We start from the raw sequence: 27,999 nt of genomic DNA, 5'->3' as shown, positions 1-27,999 counted from the left end.
TAAGTATAGCAAGGGTAGTGTAATTTCAGGCCTTTGGAATAATTACACATCCTAAATATCGGTAGGTACGCCATGATTTCGTGTCCACTATGACAGATTTACGAGGTGAATTAAAAAAAAAAAAAAAAAAAATATATATATATATATATATATATATATATATATATATATATATATATATATATATATATATATATATATATATATATATATATATATATATATATATATGGTGTAGGTACCAATGTTTTGGAAATTAACTTGAAGGAACTATCAACAGACACGTGAAGGGACTTTGTTATCACCTCGCATGTCGCCATATTCATAAACGACTCAAATTGTACAAACGTCAACATTGTCTTAATGACAGTGATAACGTTTCAGAAAATAATAGGTGGACAGACTTTTACATCCCGAACGTTTCCATAGATTAAGTGAGAAGAGTCTACTGTGTTTTGAAATAATGCATATTTTTTTTCTGAGCAGTCTGACAATACATCGTTATGCATTTATATATTATCAGTATAAAATATTCCATATTTATAATAGCTTTTATAATCTTATAGTTTTAACTTTGTATATCAATAAACTTCCATGGAAAAATAAGCATGATTAACCCTACCAACATAAAACCACTACTGTAGGGGCACTTAATTAAAGGCTTCTATAATAATGATACTTTTATCGCAAGAAAGATAGGCACATGATTACAGGATAAGATCTCTATGTGGAGGGGTGGCTCAGTGCTGGCAGGAGTCGATGGCAGGCGGTGACACACACAGGTGATCGATCAGCTGTATCCCCCGCTTTATTGATTGAACAAGTAACACGACTGGTTACCTCAGGTAGTAAACGGGTGCTGGGAATGCCTTGGTATAATTCATATGGACCAAAGTAGTTATTCGGAGAATAGTAAAAAATATATATATACTGTATATATATTTTAGCTGATCAAAAAATATCGTCATAAGTGTTAAGAAAAGCCACGAAGAATAATTTATTTTGTTCAATTCAATTTCAATTTCAATTGTTTATTCCTTGATAGAGGAAGCGGGATCCTCGTGCTGTACAATGACACCAGAAGCATCTGGCAAGTGTGACAAGTATATACAGTATAAATATTATAAAGGGGCTTACTAAAGCCTAAGGAAAGAAGGATATTCCTTTAACACATAATCAATATTATTTACAAAATATCTGGCCAGTATGGGGAGGATCATCGTGTCTCCGTCAGGGGGTCGTGGAGTGGTGGTCCAGCAGGCGTCACGGAAGCGTTGTGTGTGGGTTTATTTTGTTTTAAAATAAATGTAACTGAAAGATAACTGGAAGAAACGGTGAACTCTAAATGGAACTGTGCTTTGGGAAGCGTCTTGTGTAAAGGACCTAAGGTACAGTACTGTAGCTCTGTACTCACCCACCCGCTGTTGCTGGGCTCCCAAGATAAAAGTGTAGTTTCCAAAATGTATATTGCATCTTCCTACACGGGAAAGTATACCATGATAAGTAACATTCTAAAAAAAACGTACTGTTGAAGAAATTAACCTTTAAAGACATCCAGAAAAATTGTGATAACTTATTCTTGTTCCAATTAATTCTTGTATGACTACCAAAGTTATGGTCTTTTGTATATTGTACATCAAAGTACTCCACTATATGATTGTTAATGGCATTGTTACTAACGTGAAGTGTGAGTCACATCAGAGGAAGAGAACAAAGAAACAGCTTCGGGTATGAGACTAGTAAATAATGGTGTAATGAATAGTTTTCTAACTCCTGCTTGCTATGCTTTTAGTGATTCATACTGATATAACAATAACGTGTTTGCTGATACATATACATTACCTGTTGATTCTGATCCTATAGTTTTATGAATAAGCTTCAACAACTCAAGTCTTTTAACCGTCGCCTTCAAAGCGCGTGCCTAACGTAAGTCATCAGCAATCAAATACTACAAGAAATAACTTACTTATTTCTACCTGTTACCATTTGCTGTAAATTTACCTGCGAACATTGTTGAGTACGTTAAGGGATTCATTATTTTATCATCAAATTCATCAACTGTCTTTCTCATCAGCTGTCTTTGTTGGAAATCATACAAAAATTTAAAGTTGTTATTTTTAGTGGAGGTTCGGAGACTGAAAAATAACAAAGTCTTTACATTTTAGAAAATATCAATGACTAAAAGATTACCTCGTATAAATCGTAAAAAGCTTTGACTAGCGATTAATTAATGCTGTTAAATCTTAAACTGGGGAATACTGTAACTTATACCGCATCACTAAAACGAATGATTATTTTGTGTAGTACTTTATGAGGAAAGTTCACCTGCAGCCCAGGAAAATTTTCGTGGACCTCAGGCGTTTCATCATTTATCAGTAATAATTTCCGTAAAATTTGAATCACTAGCGTTAAAAGACGACCAAGGGGGATAAATTTGAGAGCTCTCGTATACTGTAAACAATGCGATAATTGCTTTCATATTCAGCTACAAAAGTTGGTGGCTCTAGTATCGACATCTGTGAACAGGACGTCGACATCAACACTAAATAAATCCTCTCACTGTTGCTCCGTCATGGATCGCTTCATAATCAAGTGAATTAGAATTATTTTAGGACCGATATATACTGGAAAGTTTTTGAGTCAGGCACCTGGTAGGCGTATAAGACTACCAAAAGAACCGATTCAGGAAAAGATCGATGATTCATGAAATACTCGAGGATCGGATCAACATAATATCGAGCTTTGGGAAAATGCCTTTTTGAGTACGTTCTTTCCTTTAATATAACGGCCTCCAGGAGTTATAATATATGGAAAGAGCCTCCAGGAGTTATAATGTTTGGAAAAGTGGCCTCCAGGAGTTATAATGTTTGGAAAAGTGGCCTCCAGGAGTTATAATATATGGAAAAGTGGCCTCCAGGAGTTATAATGTTTGGAAAAGTGGCCTCCAGGAGTTATAATGTATGGAAAAGTGGTCTCCAGGGTTATAATATATGGAAAAGTGGCCTCCAGGAGTTAGAATATACGGAAACGTTATCCAAGAGCTAGAATATATGAAAAATTGCCCATGAGTTTGGAGTACAAGGAAGGATGATTTTCAAGTGTTGGAAAATATGAAAAGTGGTCTCCAAGCACCAGCACACTGAACACTTCTGTACAGTACACGGGGCAAAGTTACGATATCAGCACTTCAATGACTTGTTAAATGAAGATATTTCAATCAGTGCGCTATAATTTTCCGATATCATAATGCCGACCACTTTTTGTAAGACAAAAATAAAACGTTATGATATCGTAACACTGACGACTTGGATAATGCCTAACCTAATTTTCCCTGGTTTAATCCTCCAGGCGATGGCGTTCAGATAACGTACAGGTAACAGCTAGGTATGATCAATATAATGAGGTTGTCAAAATTTTTATACAAACCTAAAAATATTTGTTGGCTAATTTGTAAATATAAACAGACGAACACACACACACACACATATATATATATATATATATATATATATATATATATATATATATATATATATATATATATATATATATATATATATATATATATATATATATATATATATATATATATATAAACTATGTATTAGGTTGTTGAGGAAAGAAATACAGGATTTATAATTTGTGACCTAAACCCGGAATAACCTCGGTAAATTGACTAGTGAGCCAATTTCCTAACTATTTTTGTACAGCAACCAATATGAGGTATGCAGTAGTTAGATGCGTTTTTACATGACATCTAAGGCGGGAGAGTGAACATACAGAGCTCTCGAGATCGGATTGTGTCGCTGTGTGCAGGTGTTAATGAATGTGGTTATCTCTGGGTACGATCACAGAACACAGTCACCCAATAACACTCGATTTCGTCACTAGTAAGAAGACGGATTTAGCTATGAAGAGACTGACGCGTTTTTTTTTTTAAGTTTTTATCTCGGAATAAAAATTCATTTCCTCACCAAGTTAGGAAAAGTAGCTGTATTATTTGCTTCGGGAGAAGACATAATGTTAATGATAACAATAACTCGTAAATATTATAATAACAATAATAATGAATGTTTTAACGCGTAAATATAGTGATGATAACAATTAACCTTTTTTTTTTCCTGTATTTCATGAAGTGTCAGATACTGGCCCAGGAGTTCTAGCTATAGGTCATGGAGTGTTAAAGACTATAGATTCCAAGTGTCACGGACTAGACCATGCAGTGTTAATTTTTAAGTTGTACAATGTTAATTACTAAGTTATACATTGGTAATTAGTAGGTCATGCAGTGTTAATTACTCATGCTGTCAATTAATAAATCATACAGTGTTATTACTGCACTTAGTCATTCGAGAGTGATAAACTGATAATATACGCTCAGGGTCGCATTCACTTGTTTACTGCATCTTGATTGATAAGATTGGGGTAAAAGCTGATACTATAAGAGAAATCTGTTGACTCCCTTTCATCATCACAGTTGCAGAATAGAGCAGTCGTATCATCTCAATTCTCTCTACTCAATCTTTTTTTTTCACCGAAAGATTAACCACCCTAACCTAACCTAACTTAACCTAATTCAATCTAACCTAAACTTAACTCCTAACCTAACTTAACCTAATTCAATCTAACCTAAACTTAACTTCTAACCTAACCTAACTTAACCTAATTCAATCTAACCTAAACTTAATTTCTAACCTAACCTACAACTTAACCTAACTTAACCTATAACCTAACTTAACCTATAACCTAACCTAACCTAACCTCACCACATCTGCCAAATAGTGTTAGGGTGGTTAATAAGCGGGATAAGAGATGATGAAAGAGAAAATCAGCAGATTTCTCTCACTAGCTTCTACTTCTCTTAAACTCATCTATAACCCACTCAACACTTCCCACCATTATTCTTGACTTTTCTTGCTGCGTTTGTATCCATTCACTGCGCAATCTTCACCAAGTCATCCACTGTACTGTTCGTCCAATTTGTACTTTATCATCTACATAACCTTGATAAACAACAAACGACCCCGAGTATTGCCCTGCAGCCTCATCCAATAACATTGACTTTAAACTTATCCGATACTCTTACCCCAGTCTTATTAACCCTACGAGGACGATAATTTAACACTGCAAAGACGATAGTTTAAAGTTTTTTGTCCTCAAAGGGATGTATCCTTGTACAGTTCTTCCTCCCCTCCCTTCCCCTCCCCTCCTCTCCCCGCCCCTCCTCAAAGGACGCCGTCAGTTTAAAGTTACAATAATTGTCTTGGCTTTCTGTCGTAAACCTTTTCTAAATTAACAAACTTGACTGTACAACAAGATAGAATGATAGTCATATATTTATCATTATTTCGTGAATTGGGCCGGTAGGTCTGGGACCCATTTGGATTGAGACCTGTTTGATTGATTGATTGACACGTTTATTGAGATACAAAAAAAAATGCATCTCAAAGGGATGAAGTGACATAAGTCATCCCCAAGCCAGTCCAGGACTGTCCCTCTCAGGACTCACATAAATCCCTAACACAGATATATCTCATATAATCAGTTATAGTACATACAGTTATATTCTAGATGCAAAATTTCTATATTTCTTTAATATTTCATCTATTTTCCTATTTTTCAACATCCATTCTATTTGCATGGAGACATTATTTATCTGGGCACTTCTATATCCATTAAGCAATGGGCATTCCAGTATATAATGTGGCAGGGTATGGGATCTGGATGTTCTACAAACTCTACATTCCTTATCCTGTTCACTTCTCTCAGCTCCAAGTAACCAGTAATATTTATGTCCTAATCTTAACCTCATATTCACTGAATCTTTCCACCTGCTCCTATCTTTCCCATGTGTAGAATTTGTGTTCATGAGAACATGATGGTAATGTTTCATTGTTTCACTTTTCTCATATATTTCATTCCATTTTAAATTATCTTCTATTGATTGTATTTTCCGCAATTTGCTCCTTAATTGTTTCAAAGTTTTAATACATATGTCGATCTCGGACTTTTCCGTGGCTCTTTTTGCTATTATATCTACTATTTCATTAAGACCAATCCCTACGTATGAAGGGACCTATACAAATCGAACACTATGGCCTTATTCCTTATTGTATTTACTAATGTTCCACATGAACCAATAATGTGTTCAAAGACCGGACTCCCGCTGTTCAAAGAATCCAAAGCTGCTCTACTATCAACAGAAAATATGCATCTTTATTCCTCTTTACAACATTTTCCAATCCAACTAACACTGCATATAACTCGGCTTGTGTTGATGATATGAAATTGCTCAGCCGGAGTCCAATTTTGGTGTCATCAGTACCTAGTTCTGTGTACTGTCTGTTTGAAGAATGACGCTTTAGTAAGATCTACTAGGAATGAGGTCCAGTAGGACTATGGACTACTAAATTAGCACTCATTCGGACGGGAACCATTTGACCAGATATCCTCTTAAGAGCTCGCCCACCAGCAGACACCTATGTCACACACAAAGTCTTGAGCGATGCTACTTATCATCTCATCGAGGTGAACCTGAAACTTGTGTACAGTTTGATATGCTGATAAATGATGAGAGATTTCTCTTTTTGTTTATTCTTGTCGGCTTTTTTTATGATGTGATGACGATTTCACAGTGCTCCCTGTGAACCGTAGAAAAAGCTTTTTGTGAAATACACATCTCCGCAAACGCCGCCCCCCCCCCCTGTTTATCAGACATCTAAAAAATTTAGAGCGATTCCAAGTGTAACCTTACTGGGTTTTTTATTCAGTTGCTTCAACTGTCAGGATCATAAGCACTGAGCTCCAGTACTGTAGTTTCTTAAAACGTGCAAATCTTTCCATATTTTGGGAGGTACAGGTCCACCATAATTAGGGAATTCTTTGGGTTTCCATTTTACTCGGGATTTTTTTGGTGTTTGTACTGAATGCCACTTGTCTCATATCATTCCAGATTACTGCAAGGTTTCCAGTCACGGCACAAATGACCACAGATAGGGTGGAGATGACGGTGGTAGGGTCGGAAGGTAAGGCACCGATACACATAGGTGGCGGTGTTGAAAACATGGCCTTCCAGGCTGACGACGTCTGTAAGGATCTTCCCCAGACACAGTTCGACCAGGCAAAGGTAAAGCATCACCACGCTGGAATCTTGGCTTTGTTGGTACGTAACAATGACTTGGTGGTGACATAATGTCCTATACTTGATGAGTATTGTTGGCACCAAGTGTTTGTCCTCCTTAAATCATTAGTAAATATACCAAAAATTTGATAAGTGAAATTAATAATTATGTACCTCACACAGTTCATAGTTAGCACTGTAGACAAACAAACACCTTCGCTCCACTAATGAGTATACCTGAGTAGTATTCCTGTATTGGTATTTCCTAATTGATGAAATTAAAACAAAATTTGTTAAAAACTCATTATTAATTATAAAATGGAAATAAAATATTATATTTCTAACTAAAAGCTCGATATAGATTGTTGTATAATGTATGTTCACATTAAACACCATATAGTGTACAGGTGACATTTGCCTAGAACTACGTACAGTACACACCCGCACTGATGTAACTGCGTGGTGTCTAGAAATATATTGATGAATACACCAAAATTACTCAAAATATTCTTGATATTCTTACGCGTGTATTGTATACAGGCATAAGTAAAACTATCATCTAGTGTACATTTTAGGGAAGATATACTTCACACTTGCAAATCATACCCACTTTGCTTGCTTCAATTGATTTCCTGGCCGTCAACTACTCATACCCAATAATGCAGCCATGTGTGTCCTGCAGACTGATGACGTGTTGGTGACGAACACCGGGGTGCTGCCACACGCCCAGGAGGAAGATTATAGCCTTCTCACTTTCTTGCCCAACTACCTCGAGATCAAGACTAAATTAAAGAAGGCCATCCCCATACCTGTAAGACTATATTTACTGCATGTTTTACAAATAACTAAAACTATGTTAATAAACTTACATACAAGTTAAAATTATGTCTGACTGAACCAATATGTTATCATTCATCATTCATATACTGAATATATATCGCAGTACTGTTGTTTTTATCTGTCAAATATAATTGCTGTCTTATCGTACCCATAGTCTGGTGTTACTCAGTGTCAACTAAGGGAATCTTGATACCTGGTAATCGCAGTTTTATCTTGGGTGTCTTATCACACATGTGGATTTTCCAGTGAACATAATTGGTATGGTAGTACAGTATCAGTTCAAGGGTCTCACACACACACACACACACGACAAGAGCCAACTGTTGCTTTTATTTATCAATGTTATTTATAAAATACAGTCAACATCGTATGTGACATTTAATACTTGATGGTATTCTGATGTTTCCAGTCTTGTATATTTAACTGTCCCTGAATATGAAGTGCCTCTAGTTTTAATCAATTTTATCTTCCCATGTAATTGTCTTCTTTTTTTTTTATTTGGCTCGCCCACTGTCACTATAGTTTCCGTCTTTACGTGTTAGGTTCTTCACTTGATATCTCACCGCTTTTCTTTTGTTTTCCGTCTATACGTGTTCATTTTGCTTTGCTTCTATGAGAGTAGTTTGGAGTTTTTGTATTTTTTTTTTATGTATTTACTTACCAAATCCCCCTTCTACAGCACTAGTAACACACATTGACCATAAAAATAAACTGTATACTGTAATAGTTTTCTAAAGCCTAAAGGCATCTTGGTCTACTGTGATACCCCGTTTCTGTTGACAATATGCTCTTCGCATTTTTGTTACAGGAGAGTCAGATACCTAAGTACAAGAGTATTGTGTTGTCGCTGGTGTTGCTGGTCGCCTACCTCCTCTACTTTATCGCAGTGCTCATCATCACCACCAAAGCTGAGGTAGGAAGATCTGCTCTGGGATTAAACGTTGGTACTCCCTGTTAAATATACATTCTTTATAACCCCTTACATTTTTTCCCGAGTAAATGTAGTCTCTCTTTCTCTATCTATCTCTCTATCTCTCTCAATATGTATTATTTTCTTTTTACAAATAAGAGACAGGATAAATTAGATTCTGTAAATGAAAAAATTCGTGTTTTTTAATTTGTATTGGTGTTTGTTTAGTATCAATGACATAACTTCGAGTACGCACTTAAAGACCTTAGTTGCTGAAGCGTAGTAATACAATGCGTTATGATATCAGCATTACAATATATTACATCACTATAGATTATAGGGCAGTGTTCATTGCTTCATAGGCTTATGTAGTTGTTTAGTGTTGTTTTTTCTTCAATTAAATTTGTAAATTCACTATTATCGTATTTACTCAAGTTTAACTGACAACTATATGTGTAAACTTTGCTTTACTTTAATAGCTCAAAATTAGCATGACTGCCTGTTAAGGCCAAAGATACACTATACTGTAAACGTTTATTTTGTACACACACACACACACACACACACACACGGTTAAAAAAAACCATCGTGTTAACTTTGAACGCCTGATATGACCGCGTAATGTGTCTACTGCAGAAGGATAACTACTGGTGTGACGCTGACGGTCTTCTCATCATCCTTACCTGCCTGGTCGGTCTAGGACTCCTATACTTCCAGGTGAGATAGATCGTAAAACATATTCTAAATTAACATAGGCTAACCCAGGCTAAACTGTCCAAGCCTATTTTATCTTAGCCTAAACTATCTGGTGTTATTTAGCCAAATCTAATCCGGCATCGCCTAACGTACCTAACCTGATTTACCTGCTACTGAAGAGACATAATTTAACCTGATCTAGACTAACTAAGCATAACCTAACGTAACCTAAGCTAACGGGGCATTAGGACTTAAGAAATTTTGTGGCGGGATTTCCTTTTCCGTTGGTTCCCTATATAATATTAATTTTCATATCTCATGATTTTATTTAACTACAATATTTTATAATTATCATTTTTATTATTATCTGCTATTTTACCAATTATCAGGTTACTAGCCGTTTGGGCGGTTGGTCTGTTCTTTGTTACGATTTTCATTGCCCTGCGTTTATACAGGAGGGCACACATCTTACCCAATCGGGGATCGAACCCAGGACACACGTTACCGCTATACCACTGTTACTGACGATTAGATTTTGTCAGGTACAGTATTAATATTATTATTATCATTATTATTATTATTATTATTATTATTATTATTATTATTATTATTATTATTATTATTATTTCAGGTTATCAAGCGGTTTTTCGGGGCGATGATCTACCGTACAGTCATCAAGTCCTTGGACGTCGCCATGACCGACCTCTTAGCAATCAAGTACGTAGCTTAAATTTATAATAAGTAGTTGGACGAAGGCAACGAGACTCACTACCAAGAAGCTGCTGTGTCGTGTTTATAATGTTTATACGAATATTATGAAGGAGATATAGTTGGATGTAGTTACTGGGTTCAAAACTAATGTAAGATATACAGTATTATTTATCCTCTTCACCACTCGACACTTTATTTAATCACTCGGTGTAGTAGTCCAGTCAGTACAGGAGGAAAATGAATAACTGTATAGCCTAAGAGTTCTAATTAATCAAGGTAAGTTCTAATCAATCAATCAAGGTACGGTTATCATGTCTGAGGGTTGGTGACCACGGCCCTTCACTCCTAACGTTTTCAGACTGTCTTTACCAATCTTCCCAAGTTTAGCGTCACCCTGAGGACCCAGTGGACATAGTTCTATCATTAGTTAACAATGAATCAGCAAATCTCCCGAAAATCGTTTATGCTGTCACACCATTGTTGTTCAGGAGCTAATATAAAAAGTCATTGAGACAGAGCAGTATTAGGCAGAGATGAGGAAGATGGTACTGATTGATGGGGTATATAGGTCGCTCATATTGCACTGGTAAAGGACCAACTCACCAAACGTTTAATTCTAAAATAGGAAAACTAATAAACCCTCGATGATATGGGTAGCAAGATGAACACCAGACCTGAAAATAAGAGAACAATCCGTCACATGTTTAATTTTAAAGGAGAGAATTACTGTTGTAAAATCTCGAAGATGCGGGAAGAAATATCGACCTTCCTGGTATAGGTGACCCTATACAGTACTGCCCGTGACCTCACTGAAGGACGCAGCCTCCCCTACCCCGTAAAGGAGGCTGTCTGAGGGTAGCTTACCTTATTTACCTAATGGACATCCACTAGAGGTGGCCTTTCCGAGAGGCCAGTGGCCTGTTGTTTCCACAGTTTGGGCCGGTAGACCATTCCATAGGTCTACCACCCTGTGCGTGTGAAGGTACAACCCAGGTAAAGGTTAAAATCTAGAAATTTAGTCTAGTGCATCCGTGTATGTTGTCCACATTTTTGCCTTAGCTTTCGGACAGTGCGATATAATATAATATATAAGTTAACCCTAACTAATAAGCTAAGGTAAATCTTACGGAGCATCCCTGACACAATGTGTTATGAAGAAGTAACTTTAACATATTTATTTACCACACAGTGACACGTCCATGAGCACAAGGCTGCTGCTGCTTATAGCCATTCGAGGGTTTCCTAGATGTTCTCCTTACATCAATTAAACAAAATATTGCCCCCAAATCAAAAGTACTGTACACACTGTGTCTCTGATATGTTGAAATAGGGAAGTACATTTCCCAAGGGTTTGGGGGATTACTGTGTCATGGTCACGGTGGCACGGCTGGTCTGTTTGAAACCTGATGATTCATATTATGCTCCACGGCCGCCACCCCCACAAAACATGTGGATAACTGGGGAGTTATCCCAAGGAAGAAACGCGTTTTCTCCAGCTTAGATCCCGTCCATTTTCTCCACTTCCTGTACCCAACCTCTCTCAAGTAAATTTGAATGTACAGTATGTGAGAACACCATTGTTTTGAGTCAACTTAGATATTTCTGATTACAGATGAAGCAGTCAAGATCCTTTGTGACTGACGTTGAGGAGCTGTAATTGTATTTACTGTTCCAACATGTGAGAGACCCGACACATTACAGAGGGGAACAAACACCCAAGCCACACGGACCTCATCATAACAAACGAGGAGGGTATGGTGGCCAAACTGGAACACCTTGCCCCAGTGCTGGCACCAGTCACCACACAGTGTTGTCATTCAGATTTAACTGTTACCTAGTTCAAGATAAGGCCAGGCCAAGGTGCAAATTTTATTACAAGGAAATTGGCAATGGGATGAGGGAAGAGATGAGGGGCATCAACTGGCCTGACTTATTAAGGCACAAGAACGCAGACACTACGCTGAATATCATAACTAGTAAAATGACCCATTTGATCGATAAATATATACCCAACACCAAAGTCCCAGTGCTTCAGGAATACGAGGGGATGAGCTGCAATTGTATTTACTGTTTGTGGTTGGGGTGGGGTGGTGTTGTGTGGTGTGTTGTTTGTTTTTTGTTGGGGGGTGTTGGTTGTGGGTGGGGTGGGGTTGGTGTTTTGGGGGTGTGTTTTGTAAATATTTGTCGATAAATATATACCCAAGACCAGTGCTTCGGATACGAGGATCTCACTGAACCTGCGGTCGACAATGAAAACCAGTAAGCTGGGTTGGTCAATGAAAAAGGAGGATGTTGCAAGCAAACCACAAAAAGGAAAGGAGTTAGCTGGTTGGGGTCGAACCAAAGGCGTTTCGATGCAAAGTCGATGAAACTGGTAGGGTATCAGACCTGAGGCTGAAGATGGTGTTGAGATTTTGGGATAAGCTGGGGCGTTGAACAGCTTCTTTTCCTCAGTGTTCACGAGGGATGTAACCTTCCTGGGTTTGAGGACAGACGGTTCGACACAGCACTGACCCCATTGTTCGAGGGTATTAGAAATAAACTGTCCAGGCTAAGGTCATAAGTCCTGGACCTGACATGGTGATCTGGTGCTGAGGCTGTGCAACGGCTTGGAGCCCTGAAGATTCTGTTTATGCTGGATGAACAAATGGTCCCAGTGAATGGAAAGTGGCATGTGAGTCCTATTTCGAAGGCGATAGGCACTCCACAACTATAGACGTGAGCTGACGCATAATATGAAATGTGAGAGTTTATCAGAGATGCAGCGATGGAACATCTACTAAAACAACCTTGTATTGCAACACGGTTTTATGGGGCGCTCTTGTGACACAATTGCTCAAGGTATTGATATTTGACCCATATTCTAGAACGGTGGTAATATCGACAATATTTACTTTTAGGCTTTCGACAGTGTACTGCTGAAATCAAACTGGAAGGTACATTCGGAATGTGGGATGAAGACTTTTTGACCGCACAATGTGTGGTGATTAATGGTGTTGTGTGGGGGCCGCAGGTAGTGTATTGGGCTGTTGTTGTTTGTTTCTAAAATTTGAGTTTACCTCCCATAAATGTTTGGATGAGGTTGGTTGATTAGGGTGTGGAGCTGCAGAAGGACCTCTGTGGGCTCCAGGAATGGTCGAAGGAATGGCTGCTGAGATTCAATGTCACGAAGTGTAAGAGGATGCACCTGGGGCGTACCAACGGTAAGGAGGCGTACCATATGTCCCAACGGGATGAAGAAAATGTACTAGTTGAGACTGTGTGTGAGAAGGACCTAGGTGTGTATGTTGACAATGAGCTGAAGTTCTCAGGCCATTGTGAGAAGAAGGTAAATCAGGCAAATAAATTATTGGGTCTTATAAGAAGGTCGTTCAGATATCTAGACGGTCCGTCCCTCGTGACGATCTTCAGGAGTGAAGTGCTTCCCCATCTGGAGTACTGTCACCCCATCTGGTCCCCGAGATATGCTAGGGACTGTCAGTTGGTTGAAAATGTGCAAAGGAGGGCCACCAAGCTGGTGCCTGCACTTCGGCATCTCAGCTACCCTGCGAGATTGGAGCGCCTGAACTTGCCTAGCTTATACTACAGACGGGCAAGGGGGGACCTAGTTGAGGTTTATAAGCATCTCAGGGGGCACTACTCAGTTGAGTGTCCTTACTTGGAGCTGGCGGACGCTCGCCCCACAAGGGGTCATAGCTCAAGATTGAAGAAGCCGCAAGTCCGGAAAACCGTGAGGGCAAACTTTTTCGGAGTGAGGGTTGTAAACTCTTGGAACAATCTACCAGAAAGTGTTGTGACGGCACCGAGTGTGAGCTCTTTCAAGAGAAGACTTGACCAACACTGGAGCGGGTTCAGGTACATTCAGGAGCCGGTGCATGCCCAGTATTTGCCAACAGTGCGTGACAGAGACGTGACCGATCGCCCGGGCGGCTAGCGAGCCGACCTTTTGGTGAAGAATATAAAGGAAAAGAGTCGTGACCGATCGCCCAAGCGGCTAACAAGCCGATCAGTGGCGAAGGATAAAAATAAAGTAAAAGTATAAAATTGCCACATCAGTGGGAGTTGAGTCTGCCAGGGAGAATGACGAAATACTAATCTCGCCCTTGGGGATAACTATGAGTTTCCAAGTCCTACTGAAATTGTGTCCTTTTGATGCCCAAACCTCAGAGAATCTGGTATTCGTAGTTTGGTTATTGTCAGTTGTCTATTTAAGAAAGCAATTAATTTCCTGAAAAGATTCTGTCAAACTCTATATCTCCAAGATCTCGCTTAAGTCAACCAGTTATTTATTTTTATCCTCTTCACCACTGATCGGCGGCTCGTTAGCTAGGTGCATTGACAGTGCCGAGGAATTTCCCTCGTGCGAACCTTTATAAATTTAGACTGTATAACAGCCCGAAGTAGCTGATGATAGGGGTGGCGAAGAGGAAGAAGTGCAATAAAACTGAGCATTCATCTTCATCTGGGCTGTGTAGCTGTTTATGACCTTATATTGTTTCCCCTGGCAGGTGGGTACCTTGGGTGGTGGGTCTCCTCCTGTTGGTGGGTGTGGCGGTATTCCTGGGTTTCGACGCACAAGATGACGTTCGCCGTTTCCAGGGTCTCATTGGCTTGGTGGTGCTGATCCTGTTCGGCTTCGTATTCTCGATCGCCCCCAGAAAGGTTCGTACTGATCACTTCTTAATGTAATGTAAGAAAGTTAATACTTTCTATTTTAGTCCAAGATGGTTAATACTGAAAATTTATCTTTGTTTGCGTCGGGGTACACTTTGCTAGGGTGTAAAGTGTTTTATATTAGTCGGGGTTCTTAACTTGCAAGACTTCAATTTTTATTATTACAGGGTTTGGTTTACACTAGGGTTATCATGATTCAAATATTGCTAAAGATGTAAGTAATTTTTTTCTCAGATTCGGTGGCGCCACGTCATCTGGGGTTTAATGATGCAGTTCACGATGGGGCTGTTCATCCTGAGGTGGCCGCTGGGGCAGCAAATCTTCACATGCTTAGCGGGTAAAGTGGCCACCTTCCTCTCCTTCACCGACGCAGGGACCAGCTTTGTGTTCGGGGACCTGGTCTCCGTACAACACATCTTTGCCTTCTCGGTAAATTTTATTGTTCGTTAAATACATATTTGGTGACGCTAATTGTCTTGTGATCCACGCTGGAGGAAATGATTACTTCCAGTACATAAGTTCAACACAGCCGTGAACAACACAAGTTGTATAAGATATTCCCTAAACAACAAAATTAATAGTCTCAAAATCAAGTATTTGCTTTATTGTGTTATCATGAAGAATATAGCTTACCAGGAGTGGGGTAAACCCATCGTTTTTTACTGGGAGATGTCAGCCAGCAAGTGGTACAGTATACGCCTACCTCTTCAGTTTGAACTTTGGTTTCCCCAACATAGTATGGATACATAGTTTCGACTAATTTATATGTATAAAAAACATAGTGTGTGTGTGTGTGTGTGTGTACTATCTAGAGCTACAGTTTTGAAGATAGAGCTGAAATTTATCATGGAGATGGGCATGCACCCCAGAAGTGCCTTGAAGGTGGTATTTGGGGAGTTTGCCCCAGTGGTCGGCCCACTACCCCAAAGGAAGAAGAACGACCCTCCGTCAAAGTTGTAGTATACCAGTAGATGACCGTGTACTGGGTGTAATATAGCTAATAGTGTAGTCATGGATATAGGCTATGAGCTGCCTTTCAAAAACAAACCCAGGTATCAGCGTCGGGTACCCCCAGCGTGTTTATATTATAACAATCTCCCTTTACTACAGGTGCTGCCGGTAATCCTGTTCTTCAGCTTCTTCATCCAGATCCTTTACTACTTCGGGGTGATGCAGTGGGTGGTGCTCAAGCTGGGCTGGATGTTGCAGGTTACCATTGGCACCACTGCTTGTGAGAGTGTCAATGCTGCCGCCAACATCTTCCTCGGTCAGGTGGGTCATTTATGGTGCTCTGGAGACTCACTCAAGACCGAATTTAAATAGTATTTGTCTTTATTTGAACTTAGACTGAATTCTTGCAGTGTTTCTCTTTGATTGAATTAACTTACCGTGAGTTTCAAAGACGATGAGTTACAGTGACTAAGAGATACAGAGACTGAGTTACAGTGATTTGGAAGTAGAGTCTGAGTTACAATGACTTAGAGATACAGAGACCTTGGGTTACAGTGACTTAGAGATACAGTGGGTGAGTTATAGTGACATAGAGATAAAGAGAATTTCAGGTTACGGTGACTTAGAGATACAGAGACTTTTAGTTACAGTGACTTAGAGATATAGAGACTTTGAGTTACAGTGACTTAGAGATACAGTGGATGAATTATAGTGACTTAAAACTACAGAAACAGAGTTACAGTGATTTGGAAATATAAAAACTTTGAGTTCCAGGCCTAACTTTATATGAATTCGAGTTACAGACATAACAAACCCAGATATAAACCCCAGTCGTGTGTGTGTGTGTCAACAGACTGAGGCGCCGCTGCTCATCAAGCCATATATCCCCATGATGACAAAGTCGGAGCTTCACGCGGTCATGACGGGAGGCTTCGCTACCATTGCTGGCTCCGTCATGGCCGCCTACATCTCCCTGGGCGTCGACCCCGCCCAGCTCCTCTCAGCCTCCGTCATGAACGCCCCGGGTGCTCTCGCCTACTCCAAGCTTTTCTACCCTGAGACCGAACCCTCGAGTACCAGCATCAAGGATATCAAGATGGAAAAAGGGTAAGGTGGTGAATGTAAACAGACAGGTTAAGTAAATAAAGCCTTGGGACATTATAATGATTATAATGACAACATGACAGGGCCAAGGAGAGGACAGCAAGTGAGAGAGAGAGGTTAAGGAAATCCAGAACTTCTCTCCCTGTACCTCTACTTGTTGATATAAATGAGTGAGGCTTAACGTTACGGTTGTTTCTTCGCATAACTATCATGATGTGTATTTATTGTGTTTGGGGGGGGACAGGCAGTTATGTGTTTGGAAGTCAGATAAGTGGTCAGGCAGTTGTGTTGGGTGTGGGTCAGTTATTTTTTTTTTTTTATAGAAGTCTGTAGTCTAACCCATTTCGTCTGGTGTGACAGGCAAGAGGCGAACTGTCTACATGCAGCCATGGTGGGGGTGACCAACGCCATTCCTCTGGTGGCTAATATCGCTGCCAACCTCATCGCCTTCTACGCTTTCATCTCCTTCTGTAGTTACGTCTTCGACTGGTCCTGCACTCTGGCCGGCGCCGAGGAGGGAGTTTGCACGCTAGACGTAGGTATTTCTCCTGTGCGATTTAAAAGTAAACAATGTCTTTGTGATAATTTTTAAGAGGTTTAGGATACTCCTCCTAACACTCTTACTGTTATTTTGTTTGGTGAAGAAGGAACTAACCTTTGAGTTGGAAAATATTCTAACAAACCGCACAAAGTTTTGATCAAGTTTATTTGTTGGTGTTGAAAAGGTTTCACAATAATTTAGTCACCTTGGGAAATCAAACCCAGATAAAGAGAAACCCACCGACACACCCCTCAGCAGGAATAAAAAATATACAGTATGCAGTACATGTATTTTTGTCTTATGTATTACTGTTATGTATCTTGGTGCATCAATGAATAGGGCCTTTATACCTTGTGGGTACAATGCTCGTCTCCTATCCCGAGGGTCACTTGTTTGATCCCAGGGTATCCCCAGTCCTCCACCTGTTAATGGGTAACCGCCATGATCTAAATGGACTAACCTTTATAATTTCTGTTTTTTTTATTAACGAATTTTATATTATTCAAAGCCATTATATAACGTTACCGCGTACTTCAGAATCTTTTCGGGTGGATCTTCACGCCCCTGGCCTGGGTGATGGGCGTCGAGTGGTCTGAGTGTGGTCAGGTTGGGCAACTGATAGGCGTCAAGATCATTGTCAACGAGTTCGTCGCTTACTCCAAACTCGCCGAGATGATGAAAAATGGAGAAATATCGGTAAGTCTAGATTTTATGTTTATACAACTCCTAACTTGTAACATTTTTATATTCGGAAAAATCTTATGGGCAAAATTTTCAGAAATATGTTCACCGCACCACGGTCAAAGGCCTGCCCATCCATTCGTTAGGTTCATAATGCTGTATATTCCATATATGAACAGCTTCCTGGAAATAGAATCAATTTCCAAGATATCCCTTAATTAAACAAGAGTTATAATCAAGATCAGTATGAGACGTGCTTAATGTATGTATATACATGACGTTGCTGACATTACAAGGTCATTATTTACACCCAGTTTGAACAGCCTGCTACACAGTTTCTTCGATCTATCTCAGTTTCCTTAACCATATAGCACATCGTGATACAGTTCGGTCAATTTCCTTCCGTCTGCTAAACAGGGCAGGACAGAACCGCATACCCTTGGGGAACTAGCGGTAAAATTGCTGAAAGCTTTAAGTGTCGTTGATAATAATATTGATTATTGTAAATATAACATACACTGATGATGATAACCATATTTAATTAATATATTCCTATTCATAGTGCACAGCATAATCACGATAGATATCAACATTATGGTCTAATAAAATACAAAATATAAGTTTTTGGTCAAATATGAAAATATTAAGAGATAATAGGTCCTCCACTTGACTTAGTTTAAGTGGTTAAAGATCTTGGTTATTAAATCACATTAATAAATGAAAGCAATAATAGCATGGATTCTAAACACTTTGGAAATGTTATTGACCAGAAACGAGCATCAACGATCGCCACGTATGCACTGTGTGGGTTCAGCAACATCAGTTCCATCGGCATCAACCTGGGCGGGTTCGGTGCTATGGCCCCAGAGCGCAAGGGTGATTTAGCCAAGGTGGTGGTGAGGGCCATGATCGCTGGCAGCTGCGTCTGCTTCCTTACCGCTTGTATTGCTGGTACGTTCACCTGTATGTTTAACGTGTGTGTGAGTATTACCAAAGACCATCTTTAGATGGCCTTTGGTAATACTATCGCAGTATTAGAAACTCAAACATTCATGGATTCTTGCGTGAAGAAAACCATAGCCAAATACTTTAAGGCAGGCGTCTGGTCAAAATTTGGCTGCACGAACATGCTCCGCAAAGTTATTAGTCATTTTACCCCATGCAGGAACACTGTTGACGGTCGACGAGGACGTGACGACTGACGTCCTCAGCAGCACGGAGTCCTACAGCACCACGGACGTCTCCTCTCAATACGTTGTCTATTGAATCAACTTCTCCGTGTTTGTCCCCACATAATCATTCATATTTTTTTTACAAAAAATAAAATATACTTAGTTGGGCATTGAGGTCTAAGCATAATTACGTCATCGTGTGTTTAAGCTGCAATGCATTCTAAAGCTGGGGCAATACTCGGGGTCGGGCGTGGAGCGCCAATCTTTGTTTATATCGCTCTTGAATTATACAAAGGTTGTGTAACGTACAGTAATTTGCCACTAAAATGTCAAAAGTAAACTGCTGTGTGCCGTATCTTGTTTCAACGACGAGGCGAACACCCTCTTTAAGTTTTTGTAAGTTACCGGTCGATGAAAAGAAATAAAATGGAAAAGAATTGATCAGGAATGTAACCCAAGACGAATCTAAATGAAACAACGTTTGCAGCTTGCATTTTTCGGGTGGGCGGAAGACTTTATAATCGTATTTTTACTACATTTTCATGCTTGGCTGAATGGCTTTCAGTGATTAGTGAATATAACAAGAAAACACAACTTCGATCCTCTGAATCGAAGTGATGGGGAATCTTGAAGCCATTGCCTCTCAATATTAGCCCGAGGAACAATGCCCTCATACCACGCACTGCTTTCAACCGGGAAAAGACAAGTAATGTTTCAGGTAGGTACCTTTGAATGTATTTTAATAGTATTTAGACGTTGTTATATTGTAATGTTATAACTGTGCTTCGACAAAGAAAGTCTTTAAGTGCGTTGGAAATTACACTTTGCTAATAATATATATATTTTTTAATTATGAGAGATAAAACTCGGTGTATTTAGTCGTTGGGTCTTCCCTGTTTGTTGATTTTTTTTTCATAGGAATGTACAGTATAGCATTATGTGCAGATTTAAAATAAATTATGTACTCGTTTGGAGAAACGATAAGAAAATACCGCACTGAAAATTAATTTAGATTTTGTCGATGATTCAACAAAAGAACACACTTTCAGGGAAATGCTAATTCGAATAGATTTGGTGTTGATCCTTGAAACCGGGTTCCGGATGTTTTCACTTTGATGAATTGCTTATTTATTTTTAATAAAATACATGGTTCTATTGTTGTTTTAGGCAGTAATTAAAAACTTGGTTGCGTACCTTAACTGGCAATTTGAAATTTTTGGTAATACTTTATGACTGATGCGCGCCAACCACTTGCACATTGGAGACATTTCTACGTTACTTCATGGAGATTAACACATAAACGGCCCACCTCACTGCCAATCGAATATTTGACCCTAAAAATGAAAATAGTATTTTTAAACTTTTATATGTATAATGTATAATTTCACTAAGCAAAATTGGACCACTGGCACAAACTAAGCAGTTTTTTCTGATATTTTTCCCGCATGATACTAATGCTTGCATAATAATGCTATAAAATTTTCCATTTCAGTATCAATTTATACTTTGAAACTACAAAAGAGTCTTGATTAAACTAAAACTAAATTTGAGAGCAAGAAACAAAGTGCGGTATGAAATTTATACCGTCTGAGAGCCATTCATGTAGTAAGGCTCCGGCACTCAAGTAACTACCCCCATTCTTTACCAAATTTATAGACATGCCCTTTAAAGTAACGGAGACTCTCTTGGGCCCTTCAGCTTTCCGGGCCCCGGGACAACAATTATGGCTAGGCCCTGTCTGCAAGGTTTAAAATATTGTCAGGATACCTATGATGAAACGGATTAACGAACTGACAAAATGAACTGTTGTATAGTCGGCTTTAGCCAACAGTTCACTGGCTAGTCGTTATTAATGTCATCATGGCTGTGTTGAAAACTTGAAACTGATCGGCGAGCAAGGGTTCACGTTTACAATGAAACGTCTAATCAATTAGTTTTCGCCTCTGATTTCCTTGCACAAAATCCTCTACAGTACATATACTGTAAGCCATCGTCTTAGATATATTTTACGTTGTCTTTGAGCACAGAAAACATTAAAATCACCCATTTAACATCACTTTCTCGCAAAATAAAAGATAACGCTGGCTGTTACTTTATCCTCATTGTCACTGATCGGCCTGTTCGCCGATTGAGAAGTCGACCTCGCCTCTTTTTACGTAATGTTGGCAAGTACTAGGCATGTACTGGTTCCAGAGTGTATCTGCACCTGCGCCTGTGTTGTTTAAGTCTGGTCTCGAATGCGCTCACACTTGATGCTGTCACAATATTCTCTGGCAGATTGTTCCAAGAGTTTACAACTCTCACTCCAAAAAAGTTTGCCCTGACAATTTTCTGAACTTGTAGCTTCTTCAACCTTAAGCTGTGACTCCTAGTGGGGCGGGTAACGCCAGCTCCAGGTAATAGTCCCCTAAGGTGTTTATAGACTTCTATTAAGTCATCCCTTGACCGCGTATAGTATAAGCTGAGCAACTGCAGGCGTTCTAATGTCTCTGGGTACCTGTGGTGCCGGCACCAGTTTGGTGATCTTCCTTTGGACATTTTCAATCTCTACCATATCTGGGGTCCAGACGGTGTGACAGTACTCCATAGGGCTATGTGAACGCCCTTATAAGACCTTCTAGCTTATGCCAGTTCCAGAATGCATAGTGATAGTGATAAATAAACGATGACGTAATTATGGGATAGTTCTTCACCCCAAGCATTTTATTGTTTAAATTTTCTCGATTTTTTAAAAAATTTGAATGTGTGATTGGATTGTTTTACTGAATGAACTCTGCTGCCTTCGGATTCTGGAGGAATAATTTCGGATTAGTACTCGTAATTATATAAGCGATGATAAGGTTAACACCGTCCCCATTCATTATGAAAAGCTACGTGTCATTTAACATTGTGTTATTCTCATCAACTAGGTGTGTATAGTTACTGGTTGGTGAGGAGCGTTATGTACTGTACAGTACAGCATTGGAATTTAAAATTAATTACATGTGTATGCATACTATCATTGTAAATCAAATATCATGTTGTATAACTGCCCATATATTAGATATTCTTGATTTGTAATGGATAATGAAAACAGATAAAAAAAATGAAAGCTTTTATTGTAAACACAAAATAATTTTTGAGTACTTATAGTCTATGCTGTACAGATAATAGCCTCTTCTTGTCATATTACAAAGCCTTAATAATATAGTTGAGTCAGAATTATTTGATATAAAGTGGTTTAAAACATCACAAACAGTATTTTGTATAAAAGAATGAGTTGAAGGTTAGGTTTTATTTTACTAAAAAATTACACAAAAACTTTATATATATAATATATATATATATATATATATATATATATATATATATATATATATATATATATATATATATATATATATATATATATATATATATATATATATATATATATATGCAGTACCAATATACTGTACTGTATATAGTGAAATTATGAAATTAACAATTGAAAGAGAAAGCATCAAGTGCTACAAAAATGTTAGTCTTATTCTTAAGTATTGTATCATGTTAACTTGATGTGGTGGGCATAATTGGATGTGACGTCACTGCCGCAAATTGTTGTAAACTGCAGAAAACTGAGACTGCGGCCGTGCAGTGGAAATGAATGGAACGAAATATTACACTAACCGGAACAACAATTTCTCAGCAAAACCTGGGACCTATTTATGTGATAAAACAACAGTGGGATTTGTTTATTTATAAGGAACATCACAAAGGCGTTATCGTAATGAACGAAAGTGAATTGGAACTTCGTTTACCAAGGACTGAGAGTCGTGATGACCAGCAATTAAGCTGAACTTCATTGCTAGTGACACGGTTTACTAGTCGTGCGGTGTACATCAGTTTACTGTGACGCCATTACTAGTTCGTGCAGTGAACAATAGTGAAATGTTACAGCAATACTAGTATACTAGATCGTGCAGTGAACATCATTAAAATGTAGCGTCATGAATACTGACAGATTTGCAAGTTCATGTGATGTTGAAATTTTTATCAGTTGACTGACACAACTTGAACCAAGTAAAGGCTGTTATTTTACATTTCATATATCATTAAGCACCGCTCGCTAGCTCTTAGTTTCTATAACAGAAAATAAAGAACTGATGTCATGCTTGCTTCAGTGCTACAGTTCTTGGGTAATTTCATTTTTTTAGCATTAAATTCATCTACATTTGTTGGTAAAGTAACATTATAAGTCCAGACTTTACTATATGCGCATTTGACACCTAGATTTGCATTACCTTATGACTCAATAGCTGAAGCTTTTCTCTCTCAAGCTTGTTATATAATACGTAGACAGTGATTATATCACAGTTATGAAGCTGAATAATACAATGGCATGTGTGTCACCTGTGCACACATGATACCCATCAGGACACATAATTAGTATATGATTAAGTTACATTCATTACTACATTAATTAATATCAGGTGACGGTTAGAACATCATCACCGTCAAGCTAGACTCACCAACACAACACAGCCAGGGATCAGCTCCATCTACTACCTGCTCAAGACTCAAGATTGTTCCAAGCTTTGGAAACAAAGTACCTTAACTGTTCAGTACGTTGAAACATTCGTTTAATTACAGGTGACTGAGTATGCATGTATCACCGTTATCCTTGTTGGGGTTCAATGCTTAAATCGTGTGAAAAGAAAGGAAACGGACCAACATTCACGATAAAATACGAGTGTTGCATAACATTGTGCAGTACATACTGTATCATTTTACTCCTTAATGCAAATTTTTGTCAGTTTACAATATGGTAAATCTCGGAGAACAGTGAAATTATTCTGAACTAAAATGAAAGTCACAGTTTATTGTCACACTTCGCACACTTAAACATATTTAAACATATTTAAATCCAAATTTTACAATGAATTATTAATTTGAAGTTATTGCTTTATATTTGTATCTTTTAGTGTGATGATTTGTCTTTCTAAAGAAAGATGAAATATAGCACAGGTATATGTTTTACAACTAACGATATTGAAAACTTGTCTTCATAAAATTACTGATAAGGACCATCATCATATTCCCTTTTGAGTGATTGACGAATTTAAAGGAACACTTCATGGATTCAGAGGTAGAATATTAAAGTCTTTAGAGGTGGTGTGCGTGTGTAAAGAAGACTATTATAGTGTGTATGTGGGCTCAAAAATCTGTAATGCCAGCTTGAATTTTGGTGTATGTTTAAAGTTCTGTGATTCCAAATTGACCTAACATGATTTTTGAACTTACACGTTATCTTTCCACATAAACATATAGATAGGCTCCAAAAACCTCTGAAATGACCTCTTAAGTGTGATGAACAGATATTAAATGTATGTAATAGTTTTGAGCTCATTCAAGCAATATACAAAAAAATTCTCAACTTACATGAAATTTAGATCGTTTAGTTTCTTTGTTTATCTTTAAAATAAAAGTTTATGTTTCATTCTGAATCGTTCACATGACAGTAGGATATGAAATCACTTTAAGTCAATATTCAGCTAAAGGCACACCATAAACAAGTGAATAATGGGCACACGTTTCCGAGCGAATTGTTGTAAACGTCGTCATGGTTAGGTTAATTTTAGAAGGCTTTTGCTTTCCTTCCTTGCCTGCTCTAAACTGGTACCCTTCCTGTGGTGTGGGAAACAGGGGTACCAATAATCGGCAATGTAACCATATACCTACCATTGTCTATAGCAAGAATTGACTAGTTTGAAATGTATAAAATCGTCAAGTTCTTAATAGATTTTGAAAAATTTCTACCTTATAAATATATTCTTTTTGAGCTTACAGGTGGATTTGCTTATGATCCATTACTGGTATATATAGTTTACGTAATGCAGCTCACCGCCAGTTCAGACGGGACCCAGAGCGTTTTTGGTATATCGTTTGCCGTTAATACATTGTTTTACCTCATCTTTTTATTTGTTAACCCACACGTAATTTAATCTAGACTGGATGGTTATGTGTATGAAGATTTTAGTTATTCACTTTCATAACTGTGAAGGAGATAAACTGAGCTGTAGAATTTTTTCAATGATCATGAATACATAGTGAATTGTATATGGACTTTGATTGTATTATTATTGTTCAGGGCGGATACCGAGCATTTTAATATTATGATTATGATTGGATGATGGTGGTCACATATAAAAGAGCACAACAGTGAACACAAATATAAATAAACTATACCATACCTCGACTACCCCCTTGTAGGCGCTGGACATATTACAGATATATTAGACAATAAAAAATATATAATTTAATGTAAAAAATCGTTTTAAAGGGTTTACCTGCTTTTGCAGTGATTATACTGTCAGCAAATAATGATTACTTCGGATTATGACTCCTGAACACTCCTGGACGACATAATTTGTACAGTAAATTGTAAGAAACAGGACAGCATTGGTACCTGCTGTTGGCTGATCTGCCACGTCCACATCACAGCCTCCTCTAACTGGGCGCTTGTTCTCATATACGTAGACAAGAGGCATCCATTGACAAAACGACGACGTCTGATTAGTTGATTCGCTAATCAGGAAGAGGCGAGTCATGGTCAAAAGTACGCGGCGCACGAAAGATGAATTATAATTTGTTGTGGAAAATGAAAATAGGACAAGCAAAAACAGCATTTAATAATATAAAAGACCGAATGAAAAGGGACATTAACTTCAATTTGAGAAAAGGCTGCCGAAAGGCTTTATATGGCGTGGACACTCAGATACCAGCTGAACGAGGTTGGAGGCCTCTGAAATATGGTGTTATTGGCGAATGGCTAAGCTACACTTACATGAAAACAAACGAAGAAGTACTCAGATTAGAAAGCGCGTCAAGAAAAATTCTTGAAATGTAAATAAAAATAAAAATTTTATACTTTGGTCATATAAATAGGGATGAGGGCGTAATAAAAATATTAATGGGTAAAGTTGAGGGTAGGAGGGCCATGGAAGGCAGAGATTGGGATGGATGAATGAAATTAAAAACTGGGTCCCCAGAGAGATACAAAACCTAGGAAGATTGGTAAAAACAGCCCGAGAACGTTTAGAGTGGCGGACTGGTCGCCAACTATCAGATATCAGGACGAACTCTGATGGAAAACTCGCGCTGTTCCTATCGCAGTTTACAGTATATTCTCGCCTTCGTGCGCCACATTGTTTTGAGTGACTCGTGCCTGTGGTGAGCTGATCAGACGCCCACATTACATTATTAGATGCTTTAGTCTATGTACATAACGATAGTTCAGTTTTTGCCATGAATGTTGTCATCAGTTGACCATACTCATCGATTTTTTCATCAATGACTTTTGTTCAGGATCTGATATTGTGTTTTGTAGCTTCGCATGATAACCTTTAAGAAGGAGGTGTTCACTATATAAATAGGACCACTGTATTGGCAGTTAGGAATGTATTTTTGGCTATATTAACAGGGCCACTGTATATGTAGTCACAGAATCTAATTTTGCTGGATCCAGATTAACCAAGACATAAATGTTCCTTGTAAGTGAAGTCGTAAGAATGTGCGCTTAGTAATGTGTACTCGACGTTCACTTTATCACCATTTAGGAGGCAGAATTAAGGTATGGAGTTTTTTTTTTTTTTATTATCCTTCCTGTACGGTAATTCTATTTCCTAACTCCTAGTAAAACATTGTATCTAGTTAATTTACAGTCTTCAGTATAGTTATGATGGTGTTCTTCAATGTTATAGTGTGGTTTGGCTAAAGTATGAGATGGTGCACTTTTTACGTCTTCAATTGCGAGGAAGTCATCGTGTAAACCATTGTGAATCCAAGACTGCCGAGTATATTAACATCTCATAAATACATTATCATTATTGTTAACATTTCTCCCTCAGATTAACACTATATATGTGTTATACTTAGAAATCTCAGGAAAAACCTATTTCCATATCAAACCTGACAAATAGCAGTATTATTGAAACTATAGATTATTAAGAAAATATAAGGTACATAAAGTCTATATTGTAAACCCAACTTCATCGACCACAAACCATCAAACAAAGCACACGCGACACACTGTTTAGTTGGTGTTGTAACGTTTATAGCGGTGTTAGGCCGTACACCACTATATATATACTGTTACAAAAATCTTGTAAAATTATTGTTGCCAAACATTTTCTGTATAATTTACAGATTCTGTATATATTTTTACATAAATTATCTGTTGAATTAATATATTGTTGGAAGTTATTGGAAGCTCCAACAACTTGTCCCTGAATACGAATTCGCAACTTTCGATTTACAGCAAGTACTTACTTTGCTGCTTGGTGAACAGGGACCAAGGGGACTAGGAAGAGTGTCCAAACAACTTCCGCCGGCCCGGGAATCGAACCGTGGCATCTTGCTTGCGAGGTTAGAGCGGTACCACTCCACCAGCGCCCACCCCCCCTCCCGCCCCCGCCCCCATGTGATGATGATGTGCTCTTTGAAATAATGTAAACACGGACATACGACGAACGTGAAGCACAAACAACCGCCAACCGCATATTCAGTAATTACATATAGAAATAACAGCATTAACATGCAATTTTAAATGTTCTTTGCATCATGAAGTGTATATATTATG

At 38.3% G+C, this 27,999-nt stretch overlaps 1 protein-coding gene across 1 annotated transcript; it reads left to right on the top strand.

Moving 5' to 3' along the window:
• The first annotated feature begins 735 nt into the window (after positions 1 to 735).
• On the top strand, positions 736 to 22,719 carry LOC121868598 (sodium/nucleoside cotransporter 1-like). The gene is made up of 14 exons (XM_042369380.1): positions 736 to 845; positions 6,953 to 7,126; positions 7,803 to 7,931; positions 8,769 to 8,873; positions 9,507 to 9,587; positions 10,198 to 10,283; positions 14,786 to 14,939; positions 15,186 to 15,380; positions 16,062 to 16,223; positions 16,756 to 17,009; positions 17,367 to 17,541; positions 18,085 to 18,243; positions 18,999 to 19,179; positions 19,394 to 22,719. The coding sequence occupies exons 2-14, from the start codon at positions 6,983 to 6,985 to the stop codon at positions 19,492 to 19,494; spliced, it is 1,926 nt and encodes a 641-aa protein (XP_042225314.1). The 5' UTR covers positions 736 to 845; positions 6,953 to 6,982; the 3' UTR covers positions 19,495 to 22,719.
• Positions 22,720 to 27,999: the final 5,280 nt, after the last annotated feature.

The sequence above is a fragment of the Homarus americanus genome, unplaced genomic scaffold (assembly GCF_018991925.1).
Source record: "Homarus americanus isolate GMGI-L3 unplaced genomic scaffold, GMGI_Hamer_2.0 scaffold59495, whole genome shotgun sequence".
Classification (NCBI taxonomy): domain Eukaryota; kingdom Metazoa; phylum Arthropoda; class Malacostraca; order Decapoda; family Nephropidae; genus Homarus; species Homarus americanus.
Note: the sequence above shows the minus strand (reverse complement) of the source record. Positions and strands in the feature narration are given on the sequence as shown.

Bases quoted from the DNA above. Each gene is read 5' to 3' on its own strand.
- LOC121868598 (XM_042369380.1), top strand. From the start codon at position 6,983: ATGACCACAGATAGGGTGGAGATGACGGTGGTAGGGTCGGAAGGTAAG. The intron at 9,588-10,197 runs GTGAGATAGATC...TTATTATTTCAG, and splicing joins TAGGACTCCTATACTTCCAG to GTTATCAAGCGGTTTTTCGG. The intron at 15,381-16,061 runs GTAAATTTTATT...CCTTTACTACAG, and splicing joins AACACATCTTTGCCTTCTCG to GTGCTGCCGGTAATCCTGTT.